At 47.5% G+C, this 27,246-nt stretch overlaps 1 protein-coding gene across 5 annotated transcripts in view; it reads left to right on the top strand.

Moving 5' to 3' along the window:
• Window positions 1-27,246, top strand: part of ENOX1 (ecto-NOX disulfide-thiol exchanger 1) — a 659,885-nt gene that overhangs the window by 513,274 nt on the left and 119,365 nt on the right. For all 5 annotated transcript variants that reach the window (XM_047756005.1, XM_047756008.1, XM_047756006.1 and 2 more), the window contains 2 exons: window positions 3,178-3,284; window positions 7,489-7,606. In XM_047756005.1, coding sequence (XP_047611961.1) covers window positions 3,178-3,284; window positions 7,489-7,606 — 225 coding nt within the window. The remainder of the gene's footprint in view (window positions 1-3,177; window positions 3,285-7,488; window positions 7,607-27,246) is intronic.

Genomic DNA, 27,246 nt, shown 5'->3' on the forward strand with positions numbered 1-27,246 from the left:
CCACCCAGCTTTAGCTCCACCCCCATCAGCTCCTTGCCCACAGACTTCATTCTCAACTCCAGCCAGCCTTTGAACCTGCCACCCCTACCTTCTCTGCTGGGCAAGCTTTGATGCGTCACTTAAGACCTGGCGAATGTTGCCTTCTTTGGCCGTGTTCCATGATTCCAACCCACTGACTTCATCACCTGCTCCCATTGCTGTCCTCCATACCTCTTGTACATGGGAAGGGGATCTGCTTGCCTTTGTTTCCTTCCTGGAGACTAAGATCTCGCCCAGGGCATGGGCTTGGTCTTCATCATGTTTTCAGCAGTCAGTCAAGTGCTGCGAACCAGTAGGGTCTCAGAGGTCTGTGGAATGAATGAATGAAGTTACGTCCTGCGATGTGGTAATGACGTGCTAAATAACAGAGGTATTTCACCTCAGACAGAATATTTGCAAGAGGATATGGTTTCAGTAGGTGTGAATATATCTGTTTTTACCCTCGAGGCTGCACAGAGTCTTTCTTCTAAGTTCCCTCCCTTCCAGACCCCTCCATGTGCATTCCTAGTCTCTCTTACCTTCCTCTCACTCCACACACACACTTAAGGGGCCACATAATTTCCTCTTCCCATGTATCCCCTTTATTAACAGCCTTCCTTGTTTGATGGCAGAATTTTGACTGTTACCATCCAAATACTCAGCCTCAACCCTCCCTGCCCCTTTTTTTTTTTTTTTTTCCCCTCGGGCCTGGTATCAAAACACTAGAGTTCTTACTCTTCGAAGTGATGCTGATCAAAGAGCTCGGCCATGAAAAGCAGTGGGACCCCTCCCTCGTTAACAATCCCAGGATCACCACCCCCGCCAGTCCCCTCAGAGGGCAGAGTCCACACTGTGTTTTGGGCTGGCGGCTCTGCGTTGCCCGTGCAGCAGGCAGCTTGAACCCATTGACCCCAGTCTTCCTGCAGGTAAAACAACAGGAAGCCCAAGCGGGGTGGGGGCGAGGTGACCAGGTCTCCTCTGCCAGCCACGCTTTGGTCCAGCCGAGCAGAGCCCTGAAGGTGGGTGGCCAGTGAAAGCCAGCCCTTGGAGCAGCTCAGCAGGACTCCTCTGACAGCTTTGTGTCCTCCAGGCCAGACAGGAGAGGGTGCATTCAAGAGGATTGTGAGCTTCGCTAATGACAAGCCCTCCTTTTAAAAGTGAGTGCAGCAAATTCATCAGATGGCCTGATGATCAAGTTGGATAAATAAGGAGATTTGGAGGTAGGATCTCTTGAGGTAGAGAACAATAAACAAGAGTTCCCATTGTGCCTCAGTAGGTTTAGAACCTGACTAGGATTCACGAGGACGCGGGTTCGATCCCTGTACTCACTCAGTGGGTTGAGGATCTGGCATTGCCGTGAGCTGTGGTGTGGGTCACAGACGTGGCTCGGATCTGGCGTGGCTCTGGCTGTGGCGGAGGCTGGCGGCTGTAGCTCTGATTCGACCCCTAGCCTGGGAGCGTCCATATGCCAAAGGCACGGTCCTAAAAAGACAAAACAAAACAAGAAAAACAATAAATATAAAAGCCCCTGTGAAGATGAGCCCTAGATGAAATAGTTGCTTATTGGGCCTGGAAGAAATTCACCATGTAGTAAGCAAAGGAAACCGCTTTCTTCCTCTCATCTGTCATGCACTTTTTTCTTTTGTGTGCTCATTTTTTGAAGTTGTGGCACCAGGTGTTGCTCTTCTGTGGGGATGATTCCGTTACTCTCTGACATTCTTTGGGCACCTGGAAGATTTGCAAGAGCTTTGATGTCCTTTTTTCTAATAGAGCCTTGGGAATCACTTAAGAAAGATTTATGTTAAGTAGAGTGTTAGCATCCCTAAGAAGCTCATTTTAACGGTGCCTTCCTAACTAAATATTTAGAAGTTCAGGTTTAATCATATGGTTCATTCAGAGCTGTAATTTCCTTAATCCCGTGCTTACGAGATCAATAACCATTTAAGCAAGACTGAATCTGCAGTTGCTTGGCCCCACCTCTAACATCCCTCACGAAGAGCCCACCCCCTTCTCCTTAGAGCTTTGTTCACAACCCTTCAGCCTTGATCACCGAAATCTCACCTTGCCTGGAAGGCGCCCCCCTCCCCAGAGCACTAAATGAAGTCAGAGTGATGGAGTTAGAACTTCAAGGGGGCGGGGAGCCAGAGGGAGGGGAGCCTTCTGGAAGTAAAAATGGAGTCACAGAACGGTATGTGGCCCTGATGGACTACGGAGGGTACCACATGGTGTTGAAATAAGGTCTGCCTGCCAATGCTGCTGGTTGGGGGAGCCTGGGTCTGTCTGGAAGTGGAGGCGATGGCTCCTGTTTGCTGCCAGAGGGCTGGAGGGCTGGCTCCATTGGGTGCAAGAGGGGGCGAAAAGGGGACTCCGGAGTAAAAATGGCCTTGAAGAGTTCCCATGGCAGCTCAGAGGAAACGCATCTGACTAGCATCCATGAGGACACAGGTTTGATCCCTGGCCTCACTCAGTGGGGTAAGGATCTGGTGTTGCTGTGGCTGTCGCGTACGCCAGCAGCTACAGCTCCGATTGGACCCCTAGCCTGGGAAGCTCCATATGCTGCGGGTGTGGCCCTAAAAGACAAAAATACACAGATAAATTAAAATGGCCTTGAGATTGAGGGGAGGTGTGATACAGCAACTCATTCCCCCAACATGGAACTTGGCCATGGCCGTGTCCTCAAAGGGGTGCCGTTGGGTCCTTGAGAAGCAGACCAGATGCGAAAAAGATGCATGTCTGGCTCTTCCTCCTTCGGCCACTCCACCTCGGCTTCACTCCTAAGCCCCCAACCCAGGCATTACTTGATCTCTATATCTATATCTGTGTGCCAGTTGGTGCCCGTATAGCTATAGATCTAAGTATATAGAGGTACCAAATCATATTTCCAAATAAGAGCTAAAGAATGCTTGGAGGCAGACAGCCATGAACTCTTCCCAGGCATATTTAGAATTTATTGTAACCTAAAGTTATGGAGACAGACTTGAAGGGCGACCTCCCCAGCCTTGCTAACATGTAAGTACAAAAAGGCACAAATTGGATGGATATTGATGATGTTGTTTCTGCTGTGACATCATCCATAGACTCCTAGTGTCTTTGCTTTGCTTCCCTATAGTGATCACAACATAAATTACTTGTCTTGTTTGACTTCCTTGTTCACCAAAGTTGAGCAGATTGTGGCCGTTTTCAACGCTTCTACCAGACAAAAAGCTTGGGACCATTTCTCGAAAGCTCAGCGCAAGAACATAGACATTTGGCGAAAGCATTCTGAGGTTGGTGATTTTATTATTACTTTTTAACCATCATCACACAGCTGGATTGGCAGGGATTAAGTGTGGCCGCAGCCACGATGGTTTTTGTTGCAGCGGTCAGTCCCCTGCCATTCTCCTGTCCCCTTGTCAGCCCCCAGTCCAGCTCAGATTTGTTCCTTATCCAGAAAAGCGGCTGACCGACTGCCTAGCGGACAGAGTGCTTTTTTCCCCTGCGAAGGGAGGTGAGAATCCCTCCCATTCAGAGTGAAGAGCTCAGAAATAAACCACGTTGCCTAATCATTTTCAACAACAACAAAAAAAAACACAGGTGTTCCCATCATGGCTCAGCAGTTAGCAAACCCGACTAGCATCCATGAAGATGTGGGTTCGATCCCTCACCTCGCTGAGGGTTAAGGATCCAGTGTTGCGGTGAGCTGTGGTGTAGGTCACAGATGCAGCTTGGATCCCGAGTTGCTATGGTGTAGGCCGGCGGCTACAGCTCCAATTAGACCCCTAGCCTGGGAACCTCCATATGCCATGGGTGTGGCCCTAAAAGACCAAAAAAAAAAGGGGGGGGTTAATGTAAACTAGAAAACTGGTTTTTAGATTCAACACCGAGTTTTTTTCAGTGCTCTCCCACGAGCTGGGGACAGGTTCGGCCTTTGGCTAGAAATGGCAAGTATGCCTTTCATCCATGGCTTCTCATCCTAGGCAGTGTCTTCATCCCCTGTGCTAGCCAGGAGGTCGCATCAGACCTCTCCCTGGAGCACGTACCCTCAGGGAAGTGAGTGTCCGGGCTAGCCCCATCCACCCTTCTGCATCAATGCACGCGTGAAGTGTGAGTACCTCCCCCAAGGCAAGCGTTCAGAACTTGACCTTCACTGCCACCTTAGAAGGACCAGACTGTCATTAGGCATTGGTCGTCCAGCTGTTATTTTTAACTCCGCAGTGTAGTGTACGCTTTGAACCTGTAATTTAACAGTAAGTATACTGTCTCTGTTTGCTTCCTCCTCTTCTTCTTTTTTTTTTTTTAAATGAGAGAATGTTTTCCATTTGGATGCCTCTCCATCTCTAGCATGTTAAGATTATAAGTTCTCTAAATGATAATCCCCTCTTTCCAAATCCCAAACTCCTAGAAGGTAAGGTTTATTTATTTAACCATGCTGGGCTCCCACGTGTAAAAGAAGTGTTTTATGTAGAATTTGAGGAACCACAGAGTCCTGGGATATCAATCACTTGGGTAGCATTTTAAGTGCTCATTAACTAATGCTAAATTGCAGGCGCATACCAATGGCACTCGACGTAGCATCCACATGCATACCAAATGACGTCTTTATTATCACTGCTATTATGGGGAATACTGAGTGACTTCACAGTAATGGGACACTTCAAACGCTCGTGCAGTTTATAACCAAGAAGGGCATTTTTTAGTTTTGTGCACCGATTCCGAGAAGGTGGTCGGTGACTGACGCAATTCTGTTCCTCCGCATGGGATGGTGAATAAGGAGGAGGTGGGGTTTCTCTTTCATTTTTTCAGGGGCCAGAAAAACCAAGGGTGCTCGCCCTGACCTCTCCCACACACTGACTGGAGACCCGTGTGTCGAGGTTGATTTTCCATGGAAAGAGTCCTGAGCAATCCCATGCTGAGACATGACACGTGCAGGGTTCTGAAACACACATTGGAATCCATACACGGCGACTCCGTTTGGAAAACAATCTGCCTATGAATTGCTTTAGTGTCTTTCCTTCGCATGCAGCCAGACATGATTAACAGTCATGTTCAGAGAAGGGGCAGGTGGCCTGATTCTCGACAAACCCGATTGTGCCAAGGCGGTTGGCAATAGTCAGTTACTGACCTGAGGCACGCTTCCTGCCTTAGCCGATCCCTCTCCCACAGCCCTGCCTCCCCGTGCAGTGCAGAGTGGTCCTCCCCTTTGCCCAGCAGGACGCAGACACGGGACACAGGAAGGCTTCCAGCTTTGTCCCAAAGAAGCCTGCTGGCTTTGCTCCCTACCAAGACATAGCCAGGAGCACAGTCCAAAAAGATGACCCTGCAAAGGGTCTTTTTGCCCCTCCTCTCCCCGCCACGCCCATCGCCTCTTTTGATACACGAGGAGATAGAATTCTAAATTACCTTTGATTTTCTCTCTTACATGTCGCTTAATTGATTAAATACCAGTTGGCAATTTAACGTTGCGGATGATTTCTCAGTTGCATATAAGCTCGATAATTGGCTTGATTTTGCCACGTTGCCGGGAACAGCATCTGTTAATTATCTGCAACACCTTTGCAGATGTATCAGCGTGTACTAGTGATTTACGGCTGAACCAGAGGGACCCTGTGGCAACACCCTCCGATTCCCCCCGCCTCCAATTTTTTTTTTCCTTTCCACCACCCTTCCCCATGAGAACAGCTACCGTGTGACAGTATCATTCATGGAAGGGACTAAGCAACAGGCCCTGTTTCAGCCTCATTTATTCTTTCCACCTGACATTTCATTGTTTTGAGTATTTTCAGGCCACGTCTTCGGGAATTGGGTTGTCCCCAGTCTAAAAACTGCCCCGCTCATCATGGGTGACATCCACCTCCCGGACCCAAGGGTGCTATTTAAGGCAGAACAAGGACCTTTTTCTATGAGGCGGTGTGGTCCAGTGAGCAGGTGCTGCCTCTCATGCTGGTGCCTGTCACCACTGCCCTGTGTCTCAGTCCCAGAGACCTTGCCGTCTGCCTCCCCCTTTCCCTGTCTTTGTCTCTGCACTGATGGTTCCCGGGGTTCAGAGCTAACCATGCAAATGTGGTTGGTGACACATAATTCCCTTTCCATCACGCTGTGGTTAAAATCTGCACACTAAGGAGAGAAGGGAATCGAGAGAACCTGTAACAGAATAATCTAGACCCATCCATCCATCGAATGGACACTTCAAACTGTGCTGAAAGCCAGTACCATTAGCACATGAGGCGTTACGATGTAGTTTTCTTGTTATCCATGGGTTTATTTATTGGAAAGTGAGATCATTGTACCTATTTGACTTTTGTTTAGAGACTTCCTTTGAAATGGGGAGAAAAACAAGAATGCAGCCCATCTCCTGTTTTGAGGGTTTTTTTTTTTTTTTGAGAACAGAGCATTAAGAGAACAGAATGGATAGGGATTCACAATATAGAATACGCAGCCTGATCAGAAAGGATATACTTATTTCACAGAAACAATTATAGTGCCCTGATTTCGGGGCACAGCAGTAAAATGTTAGCATGTAATTTTTTTACTTTTTACAGGGAGTTTTCACATCTCCTCTTGCATTGAAACAGTCTTGTATTCCTCATAGTCCCTATGTATGTGTGAGCAGACAAAGGCTCAAAGAAATTAAATGCTTTGATCACTGTCACTCTTCTAAGAAACTGAGAGAGATAGGACCCTAAGGTCTTCCACAAATGCTGAAACAGCCATTACAACCCAAACAGTCACCACCCCCACTCCCTCCCCACCGTGAGAATATGAAACACCAAGAACAAAGGCATCTGGTTTTATTTTGTCCTCCAACACCATTTGAATCTCACCATTTGGATATCTGAAGCGTGTGTGTGTGTGAGATCACATGTAGGCACATACACACATCACATGCAAGGACACTCTTTTGCATGACCAATAAGAGCCAGTCAGCATTTTCCACCTGATGAACCAAGTCTCCTCCATGATGCTGACTATCTCACATGCATTAGCTTTTTTTTATACTCAGAACTCTTAGCGGCACAGTCTCTCAGTGGGTGAATTGACGCTAAGGGAGGGGAAGAAACATCTGTAAAGGGACACCGTGGGTCAGTGGTAGACCAAGTCTCTCGCCCACATCCCGAAGCCGCAGCTCTGAGCCTCCTCGCTCCAGCCCTGGTCAGAGGCATTCCGCAAAAACCCTCACAACAGCCGTGCTGGGTGGATGTCCGTGTCCCTGTTTTTACAGATGCAGAAATTAAGACTCAAGAGTCTAAAGCAGTTGCTGAAGAGCTCTTGACTCATCCTGGATGGGCAGGGACTTATCCCAAGTTACGCACCTGGTCTCTCCACCCTCCCTGGACCCCTAGAACCTCTTCCGAGATGAGGCAGGGCACCGTGTGGGAGGTGGAGACCTCAGAGCCTGGGCATTCCAGTGTCAGTCACGATACACCAAGGGATCACTGGGAAAGGGGTGTCGCGCCTCCCTGACCCTGACGCCCATGCGTCCTCTGCTTCCAGGAGCTCCGGAACGCTCAGAGTGAGCAGCTAATGGGCATCCGCCGTGAAGAAGAGATGGAGATGTCGGATGATGAGAATTGTGACAGCCCGACTAAAAAAATGAGAGTCGATGAATCAGGTAACGCTGAGAACTGCCCCCGCCCTGGGAGGTACCGTGAACGATCGTCCTCATCTTAGCGGGAGCATGCGGAGTGGGAAACGGCCACATCACTCACTTTTATTTGAGTTATGCTCCACGTCTCTCTTTGAGTGACTCTGCCTTTTATTAATAGAACTTGAAACCCCATCTTAGGAACGTAAGGATTTACACTGCTCCAGGTGTTTCTCTCTACGTAGGTCTTGGGCTGTTAGGCATTTTTTTTCAGGGGTATTTGCCTCTGGCCATAAAAATCCTTTTCCAGAGCCTGGCAGCCACCCCTGATGCTGAAATACAGATAAAATCTGGCTCCCGTCAGTGTACTCCTTACGTGGGAAATGTTTAACCTAAAGACGCTTTCTAGCCTCTGAAGCATTGTGCCGGAGAATTAAGACTTTCTTCCCATAAATTCTAGCTCCTAACCTGTAATCAAAGGGATGGCCCCATTTCGTACTAAGAAACGGGCATCAATCCTTGAGTTATAAAAAGGAGAGACGCATAGAACCTTGCTTTATGTGCTCTGCCTAATCTGCGATGCTGATTTAAAACTCCCTTCTCAAATTGCTTATAATTCCCTTGGTATTGTAACAGCAGGCATGAGAATTGCTTGCTCAGACATAGGAGACACCGAGGGATGTGGCTTGTCTGCAGGGAAGAGTGTTTTGCCTAAAGGGCCTGGGGACAGCTCACAGTTGCCGCTGTTGCCAAAAAAAAAAAAAAAAAGAGGAATATATCATAGATTTGATGTATCACCTACATGCCAGTGAATAAAACACACCTCTCCCGTTTTAACAGAAAGATGCTTGTGACCAGGGACAGAGGCTCGAATTTGTTGGTAGAAACCAATCAGAGGATCTTTGCTAATCTGTTGGTAGAAGCCAAAATCAAGATTCCAAAGTGGACTTCTCAAAGTCCAAAACGGTCATCAGAGCCCATCAGAGCATTCAGAATTCTCCTTCTCTCCAGGGCTTCCGAAGAGAATGCCAGAAGCATGAGATGAGCCCGAGAGAAAGCTCGGGCATCTAGACGTACGCAGAGGGGAATTGAATTTCCTTCGATCCATGGTTCTTCATAGCATGGTCCCCATCCCAGCAACATCAGTCTGGGAAGTTCATCACCTAGGAACTTATTTGAAATGTAAATTCTCAGGTCCCTGCTCAAGACCAACTGAATCAAAAGCCCTGGGAGTGTGTGTGGGGGGGCAGCACTCTGATTTAAAGCCCTGCCGGAAATGCCAATGCAGGCTGAAGTTTGAGAACCACTGCCTTAGAAAATTTCCCTTTCATCCTCACATGCCATTCATTTAAAGCTTTTAGAAGCTCAGCGTAAGAGCAGGCATTATGCCACTATTTTCTGAAGCCGTGCATCCTTTGTCTGAAAAATGAACCTAGCGTTTAGGTGTCAGTAGAGGTCCCTTATTAAGCTGCTCTCAGGTTTCTCAGGACGGCTCGGTTATTGGGTTTGGATTTGCTTCTTTGAGGAAGCCACTTTCCTCGCAGCCTTACTATTCTGCAAACCTTCCTAGGGCAAAAGAGGGGAGAGTGAGTTTGGGGTGTGCTTTTTCCCTTAACTTCCATGAGGTCTTCCAATACATACATAAATACATATTTTTTCCTCGCAAAAAAAGCTTTCATCATCTTTGAAGTTTCTAGATGAGGGGCAAGTTTCCGCAAAACCTGGATCTTTACCATCCTGATGAGGTAGGTGTAGAGGAAAAGAACTGACTCCATAGAAATTCTCATTTGAATCTCTAGTGCTTTTTTTCCCTTACTTTTTTTTTTTTTTTGCGGGGGAGGGGGAGGTGACGTTTCTTTTCAACCAACCTGACAATATCCCAAGTAAGAGATATGTATCATCTCATAGCCTCCTTGGGATAAGAATAAGAATGGCTCAGAATAACACAGACTCAAGAATAATAACACGCCTGCCGAGGGAATCGTATAGATCACGGCAGCTGGCAGACACCTGCAGGACCGGCCCCTGATCTCTGTTTCTGGAGGATCCACAGGGACACCGAGGGCCCGTTCTCTCAGTGGGGACCTCCCTGGAAGTTTCCTAAAGAGCCCTCTTCCCAGACCTCTGTGGCTTTTCTGCCCAGGCCTCTGAGAAGAGCCTGAAGCAGGACCCCCACTTGGAGAACTTTCTCCAGGCTCGTTCCTAGGTCAGCAGAATTAATGAACGCCGACACAGTGCGTGTTGCACCCGAGGCATTTGGAGGACAGAAAGGCCTGGGGTTCAGACGCCAGGCCCCGAGGAGTTGCAAGTCCTTTTTGTGCTTTTCCAAATAAGGTGGACCAGAGAACGTGGCATGTGGTTTATGAGGGACGCACAGGACTGATAAGAGGGAAAGGAGAGCAGCTCATCTTTCCTACTGCCCTGGGCCCTCAAGATCCTGCCACAGGGCAGCTCGCTGGTTGTTGTCTGTGCGGCCATGCCTAGTTGGGAGGCAGCCTGACAGCAAGAATCTCTGCCTGGGAGTTCCCATGGTGGCTCAGCAGGTTAAGAACCTGACCACCATCCATGAGGATGCAGGTTCAATCCCTGGCCTCATTCAATAGGTTAAGGATCCAGCATTGCTGCAAGCTGCAGCGTAGGTCTCAGATGCAGCTCATGTCTGGCTTGGCTGTGGCTGTGGCCGTGGCTCCGATTGGACCCCTGGCCTGGGAGCTTCCATAGGCAGCAGGTGCAGCCGTAAAAAATAAAAGGGGAGGGAGAGACGTCTTCATCTGGTGTTTTGACCAAGCCTCAGCCAAGATCCCCGTGAACTGCTGAAAGGCAGCACCTGGGGGAACCTCACCTTTCAGGGGCATCTCCTTCGATGACAGGCCACTGGTTTGCAGGTGCAAAATCGCATGTGTGAGTCACCTCCGAGCAGGCCTCTCGGGCTGAAGTGTTCTACTGCATGGACAGGAAATTGCCAGACCCGATGGCCTGGGGGTTGGGGACTGGCATATGGATGCTGTTGTGTATGGAATGGTTGTGACCATACAGGGGCCTCCCGTATAGCACAGGGAACTCGCCCCAACCGTCTGAGCTATGTGATCGTCTCTATGGGGAGAGAATCTAAGAATGAATATGATGTGTACATGTATAACTGAATCCCTTTGCTGCACAGCAGGAATTTTCACAGCATTGTAAATCAACTCTAATTCAATAAAACCTTTTTAAAAATGAGGGAGGAAAAAGACCCAAAATAGAAGAAAAAAATCTCCATCCTTTAAGGGAAACCCCCCCACCCCCACCCCGCTGCCTTCCTTTTCTGCCCAGAGTGAGGTTTTTGCCTCAGGCCTTTTGGGCAGCAGCTGACCCAGGAATTCTTGGAAATCTCAGGGGTTACCCTCCTGGGGTCCTCCCACCTGCCCTGCCCTCCGTCTCCCTCCTAGAACAAAAACGAACCTGGGCAGGTTTTATTTCCGACAGGGAGATGGAGAGAATTAACTTTGGTTTTTAGGAAAGGCAGGGTTTATTATGTGAAGACGGGTATATCTTGGGGTCAGGCACCGTTTTTCAGGGCGTCTCTGCTTTTCTGATTAGGAAGAATACGTCATTGTTCTCCTGCCATTCGCCACGCGTAGCAATTTCCAGTGTGTCTTTGGCCAGAGTTTCCCTAGGACCCCCGTCACTCCCCATCACTCTGGGCTCAGCAGGTGCATCCTAAGAGGGAAAAAGGAGTTTGCTGGTGCCAAACTGAGATGCTGATAAAGATGAAAATGTGTTTCACTTAATATGTTTGAAAATCAAGACAGATGTATTGCAGCGCCCCTTCTAGAAGATGGGCATCCTGCTCCAAAGCCTGCAAAGATAATTTTTGATAAAAATTCAGATGTATTATTGCACAGCCTGCCTCCTGCTGGACTCAAGCCAAACTCTTCAGACCAGATCTAGTCCTCTTTCTCTCCTTCGCTCTCTTATCCTTCTTTCTCTCTCTCATTTTCCTCGCCCTTCCTCCTCCTCTTCCTCCCTCCACCCCCCCCCCAACAGTTGGCAGTGGGAGAGGGGCAGGAATGAAAGAGAGAAAGAAAAAAAGGAGGAAGAAGAGGAAGTCTAGCTTAGATGGGAAGGCGTCACGTGGCACACTAATCGAGTGTCAGGATTGTGCGAGTTAGTGAGTCAAGGCACGCAAAGCCCTTCCGACCATGTGACTGTCATCTCTGCTTCTTTTCTTTTTTTTTTTTTTTGTCTTTTTGCCATTTCTTGGGCCGCTCCCACAGCATATGGAGGTTCCCAGGCTAGGGGTCGAATCGCAGCTGTAGCTGCCGGCCTACACCACAGCCACAGCAACGCTGGATCCAAGCCACGTCTGTGATCTATACCACACCTCATAGCAACCCTGGATCCTTAACCCACTGAGCAAGGCCAGGGATCGAACCCGCAACCACATGGTTCCTAGTCAGATTCATTAACCACTAAGCTATGATGGGAACTCCCACCTCTGCTTCTTATCTCAGTCATACACCCCCACCCCAGCACCTGGGCCTGGGCCTTCCGCCGAGTAAGTGTGCAATAAAAGTTTGTTGACTTCACTTTCATGAGGCCCTTCCTCTAGACTCTGTTTTTGATGCCTCCATCCCATCTGTTGACGGGAAGATGGTAGAACTATTTGCTTTAGTTCCACTGAAATGGCAGGCTTTGAGAAGCATGTTCCAACAAGGATGGCTCATGTCTCTCCAATGTCCAGAACTTCTGCATGTCCAGAATTCAGGACCACAGGCTAAGGAGGCTATGGGCCAGAGACTTGAAACTCGGCATCCTTTTAATGGTCAACAAACATTTGTCAGGCACCTTATTGTACTCAAGGCTCTGTGGACCTAAGGAGCATGGAGAGAGTTAGACACAGCCTACCCTGCCCTCAAGAGTGTGAGAGAGGGAGTCCACCGCAGTCATGGCTCAGCAGTTAACGAGCCTAACTAGTATCCATGAGACCAAGGGTTTGATCCCTGGCCTCGCTCAGTGGGTTGGGAATCCGGTGTTGCTGTGAGCTGTGGTGTAGGTTGCAGATGTGGCTTGGATTCCACACGGCTGTGGCTGTGGCCGGCAGCTATAGTTCCAACTTGACCCTTAGCCTGGGAACTTCCATGTACCACGGAGTGCAGGCCCTAAAAAAAATAAAAACAAGAAAGAGAGCGTGTGGAATACTTTTTGAAGAAGAGAAGAATGGACATTTTGAGTTAATAGCGATGCAGTGCCTGATGCCAAATATATGTTAAGCCATTCTTTATTCAGTAGAAACCACAGTGAGTATCGCTACCCAGTATCGTGCAGTGTTGGGTGAGGAGACATTGTATGTTGAACGCAGCTTTTAAAGGAATCAAACTAAAACATCCCTTGCTTAATCGCCAACCCTTCAACCATCCCATAATGCACAAATGCTTTTGAATTTTAATTACACCTCATTTAAACTATGAGCTCCTTATAGGAGCCAATACTTTTTTAACCAGGAAGCGTATTTTCTGGGTTGTCAATTTTCCATGGAAACTCACCGCAACATCAGTACAGATTTTTTTTTTTTTTAATTCCAAACAAGGATTTTCCAGCTCTTTCAGCCGAGTCAAATTAGGGATGCATTATTAAGTATAGTTGGGATCGGCAGTAGTCAGTCAGTCTGAGTAGTTTCATATGAACCTGGAAGCCTTAGGTTAAAAAAACAATAATAATAAGACTTTCTGGCTATCTCCTTGATCTCTCTGAGCACCACGGCTGCCCGCCTTTTTCTGATTCTGATTATTTGCACTATGGGAGTGCTTTTGAAAGACGTAAAAGATGGCCAACAGAGGAGTTTCCTTCGTGGCACAGTGGTTAACGAATCTGACTAGGAACCATGAGGTTGTGGGTTCGATCCCTGGCCTTGCTCAGTGGGTTAAGGATCCGGCGTTGCCGTGAGCTGTGTGTAGGTCGCAAACGTGACTTGGATCCCACATTGCTGTGACTCTGGTGTAGGCTTGTGGCTGCAGCTCCGAGTCAACCCCTAGCCTGGGACCCTCCATGTGCTGTGGGAGCAGCCCTAGAAATGGCAAAAAGACAAAAAATATATATATACATATATGGCCAACAGAGAGATTACAATTAGGCGCAAGCCTAAGAAGAGGCTCACGGTAGCCCTCAACACCAGCCTGGGCACAGGGAGAAGGGGCTGTTGGATTCCAGACCAGGGTCCTGTAGCCAACTGCCCGGGGCCAACCAGCGGGGCCGTATCACTCACAGCTGGTAGAAGCTTCTGTTTTGGAGACAGTGAACATGACCTAAGCAGGCTTCTTCTGGAGTCACTCGGAACTGGGCATAGATGTGGAAAGCGAGATGGGGCCATCAGAAGCCCCACACCGGTGACTGTGCACCCTGCCCAGCAGATCCCCAAGGCAAGAATATCAGCGGTGAGAAGGACAAGCCATTTTTAGACCTTCTGTCTTCATGCTAACAACAACCCAAGAGAGAAGCACAACAGCGACGTGTACCCACCAGCCACCAACCGAGTTAAAGACGAGTGTTTTATTTCCAACCACAACAGAATGTCTCTGGGGAAACCCAGGTGCCACCAAGGAAATGTGATCCATTAAAACGTAGATGGCTTGGAGTTCCCATGGTGGCTCAGCGGGTTAAGAATCCGACTAGTTTCCATGAAGACACAGGTTCAATCCCTGGCCTCACTCAGTGGACTAAGGATCCAGCATTAGCTCACAGATGCGGCTCGGATCTGGCATTGCTATGGCTGTGGTATAGGCTGGCAGCTGCAGCTCCGATTTGACCTCTAGCCTGGGAACCTCCATATGCTGCGGGTACAGCCCTAAAAAGATTTTAAAAAATGAAATAAAATCATAGATGGCTAAAAGATGATGAAATCAAGTTTCTCATGGGCCAAGTAGCCTGCTTCATTCCTAATCTCTTGAAATAGAGCTTCATTTGCAAGGAGCCAAGACTTTTTCTCCGTTTCTGCCTTTTTTTTTTTTTAATCTTGCTAATCTTGCCAAAGAAAATCAAATAAATGTTTGTTGGGGGTAGATTTTTCAGTTTTCTGAATTCGTGGGCAGTGACAATTGCCATTCCGTAATGGATATGTTTCTGGCAAGTGTAGAAATGATTTCTTGACCTTTGAAATGTAAGAGGCAGATGCTACTAAACCCATCTGGTGGCACAGGACTCCTTTGGATCCGCAGCACTCCGGCCCCACCAGACCTTGTTTATCTGTTGTGTAAATTCACATTTGGAGCCTAAACTGTCTTGAAGCTGAGCCCCCTTATAATCTCATTTCCCCGTAGCACAAGACAATGCCATGTTCCTGATACTGCTCTCCCATTTGCACAAAATTTCCGTAATCATGTGTTTTGTGTCAAATCGATTTGTGTTGCTGAAATTGCATGGTGTCTCAGACACCACGGATTTCCTCCCCCTCCCCAATACTCTAACCACTCAGCTGCTCTGTACCTCCAGGAAACCCAGGTGAGCCGTGGCCGAGGGTCTGCAGTATTTCACGCTCCAGCTAGGTGCCTTGGAGCCGGGTGGGTTCTCTGAACAGGTTCCACGTGCTGACGGTCGCGTTTGCAGGGCTGACTCGGGCTCTGTTCAGCCCTGGCTTCTTGCCTGGGGACATGAGCCCCTGGAACGTGGTGACGGGCTCTTGGGCTGACGGGCAGTTGGCAGGTGGAGGAGAAGAGTGAGGAGCTTAACAGCCAATGTTCAGAAAGGGAGAAGTGCGGAGACCTCGACCTGGGAGGGGCATAGACAAATGGCCCGTGGGCAGCACCAGGTCACAGCCCGGCCGTCTGTGCACAGCCCACGCCGCCCTGCTGCCTTTCCACTGCCAGGAGCACCGTGATCTAGATGACAGTGTATTATGTGTCCTGGGCTTTTCATGCTGATAAGGTTTGATGCAGGATCATTACGTAGGGGAGTAGATTTAATCCTGTTTTCTTAGCAGGCTCTAAGGACATGGGGGGAATATTTATGTAATAAGATGCAGAGTTGCTATGGAAAATACTATAGCAACGTAACATCTTCCCAGAGCCAGGCAGCCACTTGTAACAGCAATCTAAATTTACATTTATTTTAGTGTCATTTTATCGACACTCTTAGTATCTCATTCTGACAGGATGTTAAAATATGTTTTCAGCTTGCATTTGAGCAAAATTAACACAGTGTTGTTGGAATTTAAGTGTGGTTTGCTCAACTTCTGGAAAAAATCGGAATGTTTTCGAGGGAGTTTAGATGACACAACCTGGGTAAGTTTGTAACTTTTTTTTTTTTTCTTTGCAAAATGAATGAAAGAATTCCTTAGCGGCATCTATTCCTAATTTTTCCCATTATTTTGTAAGTAGTGGGTAGGAATGTTTGGTTCCAGAGTAAGGATTATCCTTTTCGGCATTGACCTCGTAATCTGTCATGCTTACCTGTGAGTCTAGTTGGTGCTTATAGAATATGCTTTCAGTGGATCAGCTCATTGTACAGTGGCAGGTCACACTTTCAAAATGAAATCTGTTTTTCATATGTAAACTTCCTGTCCATTTTGGAAAACTCAGTGATTAAGAATAATAAAGTAGAGGAGTTGCCGTTGTGGCTCAGTGGTAATGAATCCGACTCATATCCACGAGGACACAGGTTCCATCCCTGGCCTCGCTCAGTGGGTTAAGGATCTGGCATTGCTGTGAGCTGTGGTGTAGGTCACAGACACAGCTTGGATTTGGCGTTGATGTGCCTGTGGTGTAGGCCGGTAGCTGTAGCTCCGGTTTGACCCCTAGCCTGGGAACTTCCATATTGTGAGGGTGCAGCCCTAAAAAAAAAAAAAAAAAAAAAAAGCAAATGGAAAAAAGAATAATAAAATATAAAACTGGGTTAGTAATAACACTCCAAAGGACTCTTGGGTTTCTAATCCTTTTTCTTCTGCGCAGCCTAACTGTATAAGCATTTTTGTATATATTTTTAAAGCTCAGAAACAATTCTACACGTTTCTGTGTTCCATCATCAGACGTTTTTGTATAACAGGTGAGGTTTTTTAAAGCTTTGTTTTCTATGGTAACGGTATAGACATTATAGAGCAAATGCGGGTGTATGTTTTCTGAATCCTGGACTTAGTCCTAGGACCCTTTCGGACTTGGAAGCTATGATCTTTGAGGTGGCCGGAGTGGATACCTGAGGTTATCAAAGCCGGAAAACCGAGCCCGCCCTCCCCAAAGCATCTTTTGGTTCCCTTCAACGTGAGTGTGGCAGAGAACTATTGATATGTAGCTGGTTGGTAGTGAAAAGATAGTGTCTATTGATTTTTCTTCCATCCCTCTCCATCTAAAAATCTTAAAGTGTGACTGTAACACCAGTCCGGTGGGACATGGGCCAAAAGAATCAATACCAGGCCGTATTAAAACATGTGCTGTGACCACCTTCTTAGCTCTGATGTACTGTTTATGAACATCAGTGTCCTAATTCTCCTGTGATGTTTATGCTGCACTGTTCATCAAGACCCATTTGGCGACATAAAGTTACGATACCTCGACTCCTAACACGGTTGCCCATCAGCTTCATTCCTCAGAGACCCGAAGATGCTAGGGCTGCTGGGGGAATAGAGAACGTGAGGACAGACCTCCTGTAGAATGCCAGTTGGCCATCCGCAGTTAAGGGCCACCTAACTCATGGAAAAAGGAAGTGAACGGAAGAGCGGTAATTACTTCCTCTCCCTTCTTCAAAATTCCACCTGTCATTTATGATGCTTGTGGCTAGAAGCCTGAGACATTGACGTTTATGGCAATTTAAAAATTATTTTAGGAGTTCCCATCATGGCTCAGCGGGAATGAACCGGACTCGTACCCATGAGGAGGCGGGTTCAATCCCTAGCCCCTGCTCAGTGAGTTAAGGATCCGGCGTTGCCATGAGCTGTGGTGTAGGTCACAGACAGCTTGGATCCAGCGTTGCTGTGGCTGTGGTGGAGGCTGGCTCCAATTCAACCCCTAACCTGGGAACTTCCGTATGCAGCAGGTGCAGCCCTAAAAAGCAAATATATATATATATATATATATATATATATATATATGCACATACATACATATATATATGTATGTATATATATAATATATAAACAGTGGACTTTTCCTATGTCTAAATGGATTAGAGACGCTTTTCTTTTACTAGGATGCATGTCCTTGATACCAAACAGGGACTAAGCACTCGACAGCCCTTTTCCCCAGCTTTAGGACAGTGTGGGACACCTTCTGGGATGGGCGTAGAGAAGGAACATTTGATTTGAGGCTCCTTATCACTTGGCAAACAGGTAAGGAGAAATACTTCTGGAGCAGAAATTGCAGAACAGAGTCGATTGATCATGGTGTTTCAGGCAAGGTGTTGTTGCGGGTTCTTTAATGAGCCCACCATAACTTCCAGAGCCTCTGTGTCCCAGAGACCCCTGCATCCCACTGGGGGCACATGGATCACTGGTCTTTGATGCAGGACCCAGATTTGCAGTTGTCAGCATTACCATGTCAACACGTACGTATCTAACACCAGGGCAGTGGTCAATTCATCATAGTTGCATAAGCAGCCTTGAAAAAAATTGTGCTTTAGAAGACTGTATAATGGCATGAGAGAAAGTTCTCTATGTATTTCTAGGGGATTTTTTTTTTTGTCTTTTTGCTATTTCTTTGGGCTGCTCCCGCGGCATATGGAGGTTCCCAGGCTAGGGGTCGAATCGCAGCTGTAGCCACCGGCCTATGCCACAGCCACAGCAACGCGGGATCCGAGCCACGTCTGCAACCTACACCACAGCTCACGGCAACACCGGATCGTTAACCCACTGAGCAAGGCCAGGGACTGAACCCGCAACCTCATGGTTCCTCGTCGGATTCGCTAACCACTGCGCCACGACGGGAACTCCCCTAGGGGATTTTTATTTATGTGTGTGTGTGTCTTTTTAGGGAGCCCCTGAGCCATATGGAAGTTCCCAGGCTAGGGGTCGAATCGGAGCTACAGCTGCCAGCCTACACCACGGCCACAGCAGCGCCAGATCCAAGCCAGGTCTGTGACCTACACCATAGCTCACGGCAACACTGGACCCTTAATCCACTGAGCGAGGCCTCATGGATACTGGTTGGGTTCATTACCGCTGAGCCGCAACCGGAACTCTGGTAAGGGATTTTTAAAAAGCAGTTACAAATCAACATACAGATGAATCCAGTTGTGTGTTTGTGTGTGTGGTGTATTCACAATGTGTATGTTTGGGAAAATCTGTAAGCGATAGGTCAGAATATTCAGAGTGATTGTTTTTAGATGGTGTGATTATGGGTGATTTTTTTTCTTCTTTATGCCTCTCAGAAATTTCTACAGTCTGTAAATGTATTATTTAAATAGTTAAAATACAGTACAGAGTAATTGAAAAATTACCCAGGAGAATCTGTGTTAAAATTTAGATTGAGGGCAGAAAACTACCCAGCCATTTCCAATCCTTCAGGAACGTCAAAAGTCTTCAAGAATAGTAACGAGTATCAGATGCTGGACGTTTATTGAATTGCTTTCTTTTGCTTCCAATTAGGGAATTAACCGCATTTCATTCTCCATAATATCTTTCTAGACCACTTCGTCTTCCAAATATGATCATATTTGCCTAACTATTAAATTAAGGATCCAAGGAATAATTCAAGTTCTAATGTGGGCGGACGTGAGTTCTTAGGAGATTGGCACCAAGAAGTCTTTTCAGACGTAGAAGAGGCCCTTCGGAATCATCTTGTGTAACCTCCTCCTTTTTTTTTTCACCAATAGGAATGTGTTGTCCCATGTTGAGAAGTCATGGTATTTGCTCACCATAGTAGGTGGAAGGTCCAGAACTCAGTTCTAGCTTCCTTCTTTCCAGGCTAATGACCTTTGAATGCCCCCCCCCACCTCCCAATGTGATAGGGGAATAGCTCCAGAGATCCTTCAGATGCCTTCAGTGGCATCGAGAGAGTCAGCGAAATCAACCCAGGCTTTTGAGTGCCTGCTCTGTGCATGGAACCATGTGCCCTTTGGAGGCAAAGGTGCCCTGGAGACATTTATGACCTTAAAATGTTAATCCAGACAAGGCTGGCTGGGGCTTCAGCTGAGCCTTCCCACAACTTTCTGTATTTGCTCCTGACGAGAGAGCGATGGGCTTCAGCCCAGGCAGGGCATCCAGCAAAGTGTTTTCTAGCCCATGCCAGCAGAAACACCAGCTTTTAGAAATATTCAGGACGCAGGCACAGTCGCTTTTCTAGTTGAGTGATATTTATTTCCTCCAAACCAATCTGCTGGATGGCTTTGGGCAAGAAGAAGTGCTTTGAGAGGTGAAGGGCCCTGGGAAGCAGCCGTGCCGTGTCCTGGCTTCCTTGGTAAAACCGCACGCGCTGTCATCACCCCACGTCTTCCCTTCCCCGACTCTCCAGAAAGGCAAGGAGAAAAATAAAATGATTTTCTCCAAACACAAGCACAGACACGATGATTGATCAGGAGTGATCCGAGCTACAGTATTAGTTCTCTGATTCCCCATCTCATCCTATGTTTGCTCACATCCCCGGGGCCTGGGAGAGCCTACCTGAAGCTCGCCAGCTCATTGAATCTCCATCTAATTTCAAGACTTATGGAAGTAATGCTCGCCTTCCTTGTTCCTGAGGCTTCGTTAGGAGATGGACCCCTCCATCAATCTGAAAAATACGAGTCTGAGGGAGAGCATCTCCGAGGATCTCAATCTGGTTGAGATGCACAGACTCAGGGAAGTTTTGATCGGGAAGAAATCTTAGACGTTATATGTCTTCTGCCTCCCCTTGTTCTAAATAAATGAGAAACATGTGATTTTGATCCCCAACAATAATTAGCTGGAATGCTGCATGAATTCTGCAAGTTTATATTGGGTGTTTTGGGTTTTTTGTGTGTTTGTTTGTTTGTTGGTCACCACAAGTTGTCAGGCACAGCGTAAGCGATGACACATATTTGGCATATCTTTTGGAGGTAGGCTAAGAGATTTCACTCTTCTTTTAGTGGTGTACCAGTCAATTGTTTGAGAAATGTCTGTCTTCACCTGTCGTTCTTGACTCTTCTGGGGCAGTTTATGTCATCTGAATGTCCTTGAGCCATCCATCCCTTTCTCTATCCTTGGCTCTTGGCTTCCATGAAGTTGTCTTCAGCAATGCTGCAATACAAAGCAATGATAAGACTGAAACAGAAATTCCGTGAATGCTTATAATGTAGATGGGACCATGATACCATTTGCCTCGCAGTGCCAGATGAAGGGGGGAAAATAGCAAACAAAATCTTAGGATCCGAGAGTGTTTTTGACTTTTGGTTTTTTTAGTCTTTTGAGGGCCGCACCTGCGGCATGTGGAGGTTCCCAGGCTAGGGGTTGAATCGGTGCTGTAGCTGCCGGCCTACGCCACGGCCACAGCCACAGCCACGCAGGATCCCAGCCACATCTGCAACCTATACCATAGCTCACAGCAACACCGGATCCTTAACCCACTGAGCAGGGCCAGGGATTGAACCTGTGTCTGCGTGGATCCTAGTCAGGTTCTTTACCACTGAGCCATGGCAGGAACTCCTGGATCTGAGAGTGTTGCTCATCGGCTGTGAGAAACCCTAGCGGCGTATCATCAGTGCTTCCTTTCCCAGGAGTAGCCCTGGATTGGAGATCCCTCCGGCATCTGCTCTCTGCACTCTCCAAAGTCACAGCCAAAAACAGCAGATAAAGCCCTGACATGCAGAGCTATGACAGCCGAGAGTCTCTGAGAAGTTGTATAAATCTGTTCATTGGAATTCCGTCATGCCTGGAGAAGGTTTTGTTTATTTGCTAGTGTGTTTGGAGCAAATAGGACTGAACACATGCAGAGATGGAGGACCCCCTACCCGCTCTGCTCCGTCAAGGCTAAACTTTCCTTCCCTGAATGGCCAGTGCGTTGCCTTGTACACAGGGGTCAAGAATTTTTTCAGTGAGAGTTCCCGTCCTGCTCAGCAGTTAACAAATCTGACTGGCATCCATGAGGACTCAGGTTCGACCCCTGGCCTTGCCCAGTGGGTTAAGGATCCAGCATTGCACTGAACTGTGGTGTAGGTCACAGACGCGGTTCGGATCCTATGTTGCTATGGCTGTGGTGAAGGCCAGCAGCCACAGCTCCAATTCAACCCCTCGCCTGGGAACCTCCATATGCTGTGGGTGTAGCCCTAAAAAGCAAAAGTATGTGTGTGTGTATATGTGTGTGTGTGTGTATATATATATATATATTTGTTCAATGAATGGGTAGGAAATAAAAACTAGGAAGAACTAATTTTTTTAAATTTTTATTTTAGTTTTTTGTCTCTTTGTCTTTTTTAGGGCCGCTTCCCACGGCATATGGAGGTTCCCAGGCTAGGGGTCTAATTGGAGCTGTAGCTGCCGGCCTGCACCACAGCCACAGCAACATGGGATCCAAGCCGCATCTTTGACCTACACCACAGCTCATGGCTACACCGGATCCTTAACCCACTGAGCGAGGCCAGGGATCGAACAAACCCTCAGCCGCATGGTTCCTAGATGGATTTGTTAACCACCAAGCCACAATGGGAGCTCTCTTTTTTTGGAACAAATTTTTAGCAGCTGTTGAAGGGTATTTTTTCATCTTAGACAAAAAAAAAAAAAAACAAACACTTACCTATTTGATCCTCACAGTGCTGTGAGGACATGGAGGTTAGTTACACTGCCCCAAGTCTCAGAGCTGGTATATGGCTTTAAAGCCCCTTCTCTCTCTTGAACAATCCTCCGCCTCCTTCCTGTGTATAATCTGTGTCTGAGGTTGACAGGAGCAGACACGCTGGATGGAGACCAGCCTGTCCAGCATTCTCCCAGGACCACCTGCTCCTCAGATTCACCCACTGTGTGTGTCTGCCCCTCTGCACGCATCTGTGGAATCCTGCTTCCATCATTGTCTACAGAGACGCTGCATATTAGTCCTAAAGGCATGAAAAAGGGACACATCCTTTCTGGCCATGAAAAGATGGGGGACTTGGCAAGGTGAACGATGGAGCTAAAAGGGAAAGCTGCAAAGAAAGAAGGTAACATTTGAAACCTTTTTTTTTTTTTTGCACCTAGTACTAGGTTGAAATGGTTACAGATGGAAAATATAGCTTTTTTTTTTTTTTTAAGTAATCAAAAGTCGCTAGGTCCTTGGGCTTTTGAAATAGAAATCAAAACTTAAATTGGACTTTTGGCCCCTTCTATGTACCATTTAGGCTCCCGAGGAATATTGTAATTAATGCCAGCTCATCAGCCACCATGTTAACAAAGCACTTTAAATAAAACCATCCCTGTGGTGCCTTCTGTCCCACGTTCAATAAAAAGCTGGAAACAGGAGAGCCGCATTCTCAGAGGAATTCTTTTAACCTTTCAGAAACAAAATATTTCATGCTAATTCCTGCTTAATTGGAGGGAAGTCATTTCTTTAAAATCCTTGAATATGGGTTTGAAGTCTGTTCCATCCCTGACCTCTTTAATTCAATCAAGGTCACCTCATAAACTTGCCCAAGCAGCACTATTTCTCAATTAGAAAAAAAGGGGTAGAGATGTTTTAAAGCATTTAGCATTTGATGAATAGCACTTAACAGGGGCTTCAGCACCTACAGAGGGATTCTGAGGAATTGTCAGTAAGAACAAAATATTGCTACCTGGAAAATCGTACTCATCAGAAACCCAAAGCAAATCTTTTTTTTTTTTTTTTTTTTTTGCTGCACCCGAAGCATGTGAAAACTCCCCGGGCCAGGGATCGAACCCACACCACACCAGCGACCCAAGTCCCTGCAGAGATAATGCCAGACCCTTAACCAGCTGTGTCGCGAGAGAACTCTTCAAAACAAATCATTTTAATGAACCAAGCAAGAGCAGCTTTTTGTGGGGATGTGAGAAAGATTATCATACTCAATATATAGTGGGTTTTACTATCCGAGCAACTCTCTCCCAGGGAAAAATTGCTATAATTCAGCCATCCAGACAGTTTATCCAATGCACACACTCTTGCCAGCCCAAGGACACCAAGAAGATGAAGCTGAGTTTGTCAAAGCAGGATTTTGCGGCACTCAGGCTCTGGAGATGCAGAGAAGCAGTGAGGAGATGTGAGCAGACGTTATCTGAAGGGAGGAGAAATCAGGAGTCCTGAAAATAAGTTTTTGAGAGACTGCGTTCCGTGTTTCCTCCCCATTTTCTGGGCTTGCCCAAGGAATCCAAGCCCACCGTGACGCTCTTTCGAAGAGGCCGCTTGGGTGGTTAAGCCATTAGAAAAGTTCTGAGGAGTTCCTGTTGTGGCTCAGTGGGTTAAGAACCCAACTAGTATCCATGAGGACTCAGGTTCGATCCCTGGCCCCACGCGGTAGGTTGGGGATCCCGTGTTTCCATGAGACGCGGTATAGGTCACAGATGGGGCTTGGATCCTGAGTTGCTGTGGCTGTGGTGTAGGCCGTCAGCTGCAGCTCCAATTCGACCCCTAACCTGGGAACCTCGATATGCCACAGGTGTGGCCCTAAAAAAAAAAAAAAAAAAGGTTAGTGGCGAGGAAGTGACTGATATAGACAGTGATTAAGGACCCGAGGAGAAGAGGAAAGGTAGTTTATTGGCTTAAGCAGGGCATGTATGACATGGACAGAATACCCCTCATCATATCTCTGCGAGACGCAGCCAGTTGTCCTGTGGTTAGCTGGAAAAAAAGACTAGTTGGGAGGAAAGAAAAACATGAAAGCAGCCTGATGCAGAAAGATGGGATGAGAACCAAGGACAGGTCGCTGCTTTTCTCTGACTCTCGGAGAAGAGCCAGGGGCCATTTTCTCATCCATCAATGGTGAGAGAAGGAAGCAGGAATGTTTGCCAAAGAGAAAAGCTTCAGAGGACCTGGCGACTGGTCGGGGGGAGCATGCACACTGGAAGGGGCTCCTCTCCTCCAGTGAGGGGCTGGCCCGAGGGCCCTTGGTCAAAGGTAATTCGTCCCCACGAAGCCCAGGGGTGCAGCCCAGCCCCTCCTGGGTACAGGCCACAACCCTGCTGCAGCCAGAGATCTCTCTAGAAATATAGCTGCAAAGAAAAGTAATACGCAACCCCATCTAGTAGATCAGAAAAATGTGTTCTGGAGACACCGCCCGGAGGATTTATGAAAGCATTCAGTCACCATTTCAGAGAAGAACCAGGAGATAGATTCATGAAATGTGAGAGGGCCAGGCAGAGATGGCAGAGAATTCTGGAAGGCCGTGGTGGATGGTAAAAGCTGGAGAAGAGAAGGTCCTTTCAATAACAGGGAAGCTGTTAGAAAAGGCTGAGAGAAAGCAGGTGTCAAAAAAAGAAAAATAATAACAAAAGCCATACAAGCGTGGAAGGAAGTTAGGAAGCCATCTTGTTGCTCACGGCTGGCGAAGTGCTTTTAAAACTTCATGGTCTGTTTGCCTCACCCCGGAATCTTGCTGAAATGCCCCACCTCAGGCCCCCTTTCAGAGGGTCAAGGATGGGTCCAAGAATTCTCATGTTTGAGACACCAAGATGGGACAGATGGAGGCCGTGTGCGGAACGAACTCCGAAGGCTTACTGGCCTGGAGGTACCAGTCGGTTCCTACTGGTGTCGTTCTGCCTTGTCGATGTGTTTAGAGAGGATGGGACGCATACTGTCCTGATGCCAGGCACAAACACGTGGGCTTAAACGGGTCTCCATGTGGGTGACAAGCGGGGTGGGAAGAGGACTGCCCACCACTCCTCCTCTTCCCCCCACCCCCTTCCACTCCCTGGAGGACAAGAAAGCCTTTCTAGTCAACTCATCTTTTCTTATCCCAAGTATTGGGGGTTTTAAAATAAAAGCTTAGTGGGAAAGGTGGCTCTTCCTTGCAAAGGCCCATGCTTTGAACTGGCACAGCTGTTAGGTGTGGCTGATCTCCATTGCACATTTCAGAGTGAGTTTTATGTGATAGAAACCATCCCTTCCTGTGTGTGTGTGTGTGTTTGGGTGAGGGGGTGTAGCAGTAGGAAAACATCACTCCTTTTTTTTTAATTACTCAGTGAATTTTATTGCATTTATAGGTGTACAACAATCATCACAACCAAATTTTAACAGCATGTCCATCCCAAACCCTCAGTGCATCCCCCCACCTCCCAACCTGTCTCATTTGGAAACCCTAAGTTTTTCAAAGTCTGTGAATCAGTATCTGTTCTGCAAAGAAGTTCATTATGTCCTCTTTTTAGATTCCACATGTAAGTGATGACATTTGATGTTGGTCTCATTGTCCGACTGACTTCACTTAGCATAATTTCTAGGTCCATCCATGTTGCTGCAAATGCTGTTATTTCTTTCCTTTTAATGGCAGACTAATATTCCATTGTGTATATATACCACATCTTCTTTATCCACTTGTCTGTCGATGGGTATTTAGGTTGTTTCCATGTCTTGGCTGTTGTATATAGTTCTGCAATAAGCATTGGCGTACATGTCTTTTTAGGTCATGGTAGGAAAACATCACTCCTTGAGGGGATGGGTTTCTTGAAGAAAACTGGAAGTGACCATTTGTTAGAAGGGAAAGAAACCTGCCAGTTGGGAGGAAAGAGAGAAGCCAGAGGAGGAAATGAAAGGAGAGGTGCCTTTTGGGGAAAGGGCTGCTGTTTAAAGCTGTTCTCTTTGTCTCCCCCTCCCCCGTTTTTGTCTTTTTAGGGCCGCACCTGCAACATACGAAAGTTCCCAGGGTAGGGGTCCAAGAGGAGCCAGTCTGCCAGCCTACACCACAGCCATAGCAACACCAGATCTGAGCCACGTCTGTGACCTACACCACAGCTCACAGCAACGCCAGATCCTTAACCCACTGAGCAAGGCCAGGGATGGAACCTGCATCCTCATGGATACTAGTCCAGTTTATGACCCCTAAGCCATGATGGGAATTCCTAAAGCTGTTCTCTTTGGATGATACCAGCCACTGGTGAGGGTGGAGAATGGTCCCCAGGGGAGGTGCGCTGTCTAAGATAGAGGGGGCATGGCCAGGGAGGGGGTCCCTGTTTCTGAAAACGTGTCATTTTGTGATGTATCTTGGGCCTAAAAAAAAAAAAATCTTTAGGGAGCTCTTGTCATGGCTCAGTGGTTAAGGAACCTGACTAGCAACCATGAGGTTGCGGGGTTGATCCCTGGCCTCGCTCAGTGGGTTAAGGATTTGGCATTGCCGTGAGCTGTGGTGTAGGTCGCAGATGCGGCTTGAATCTGGTGGTGTTGTGGCTGTGGTGTAGGCTGGCGGCTACAGCTCCAACTGGACCCCCAGCCTGGGAACCTCCATGTGCTGTGGGTGCCGCCCTAGGAAAGACAAAAAAAAAAAAAAAATCTTTAAAGCACCTAGAAAGTGGGGAAAAAGGTAGTCCTGCATCCAGGTCCGGTGGGTGTGCTGCCTCGATCACGCAGGCTCTGGGCTGAGGTTTGCAGGACTCCCTGGCGACCGGCTTCCCGGCGGCCTGAAGGGCGCCCCCACCCGGCAGAACATCCTTCCACGTTGTTGATGGCGACGGTGTCCTGCCATTGGAAGATGTGAGCACTGCCTCTTTCCTTCACTCGCTGTCCTTCAAGGAGGATGATGGGGACAGTCGGGGACGGGGAGGTTATCAGAGGACAAGCCTTAGAGCACGAGGTGAATTCTCAGCAGCCCAGTGGCACTGCGCAGTCCTGGCCACCGCTCAG

The sequence above is a fragment of the Phacochoerus africanus genome, chromosome 13 (genome assembly GCF_016906955.1).
Source record: "Phacochoerus africanus isolate WHEZ1 chromosome 13, ROS_Pafr_v1, whole genome shotgun sequence".
Lineage (NCBI taxonomy): Eukaryota > Metazoa > Chordata > Mammalia > Artiodactyla > Suidae > Phacochoerus > Phacochoerus africanus.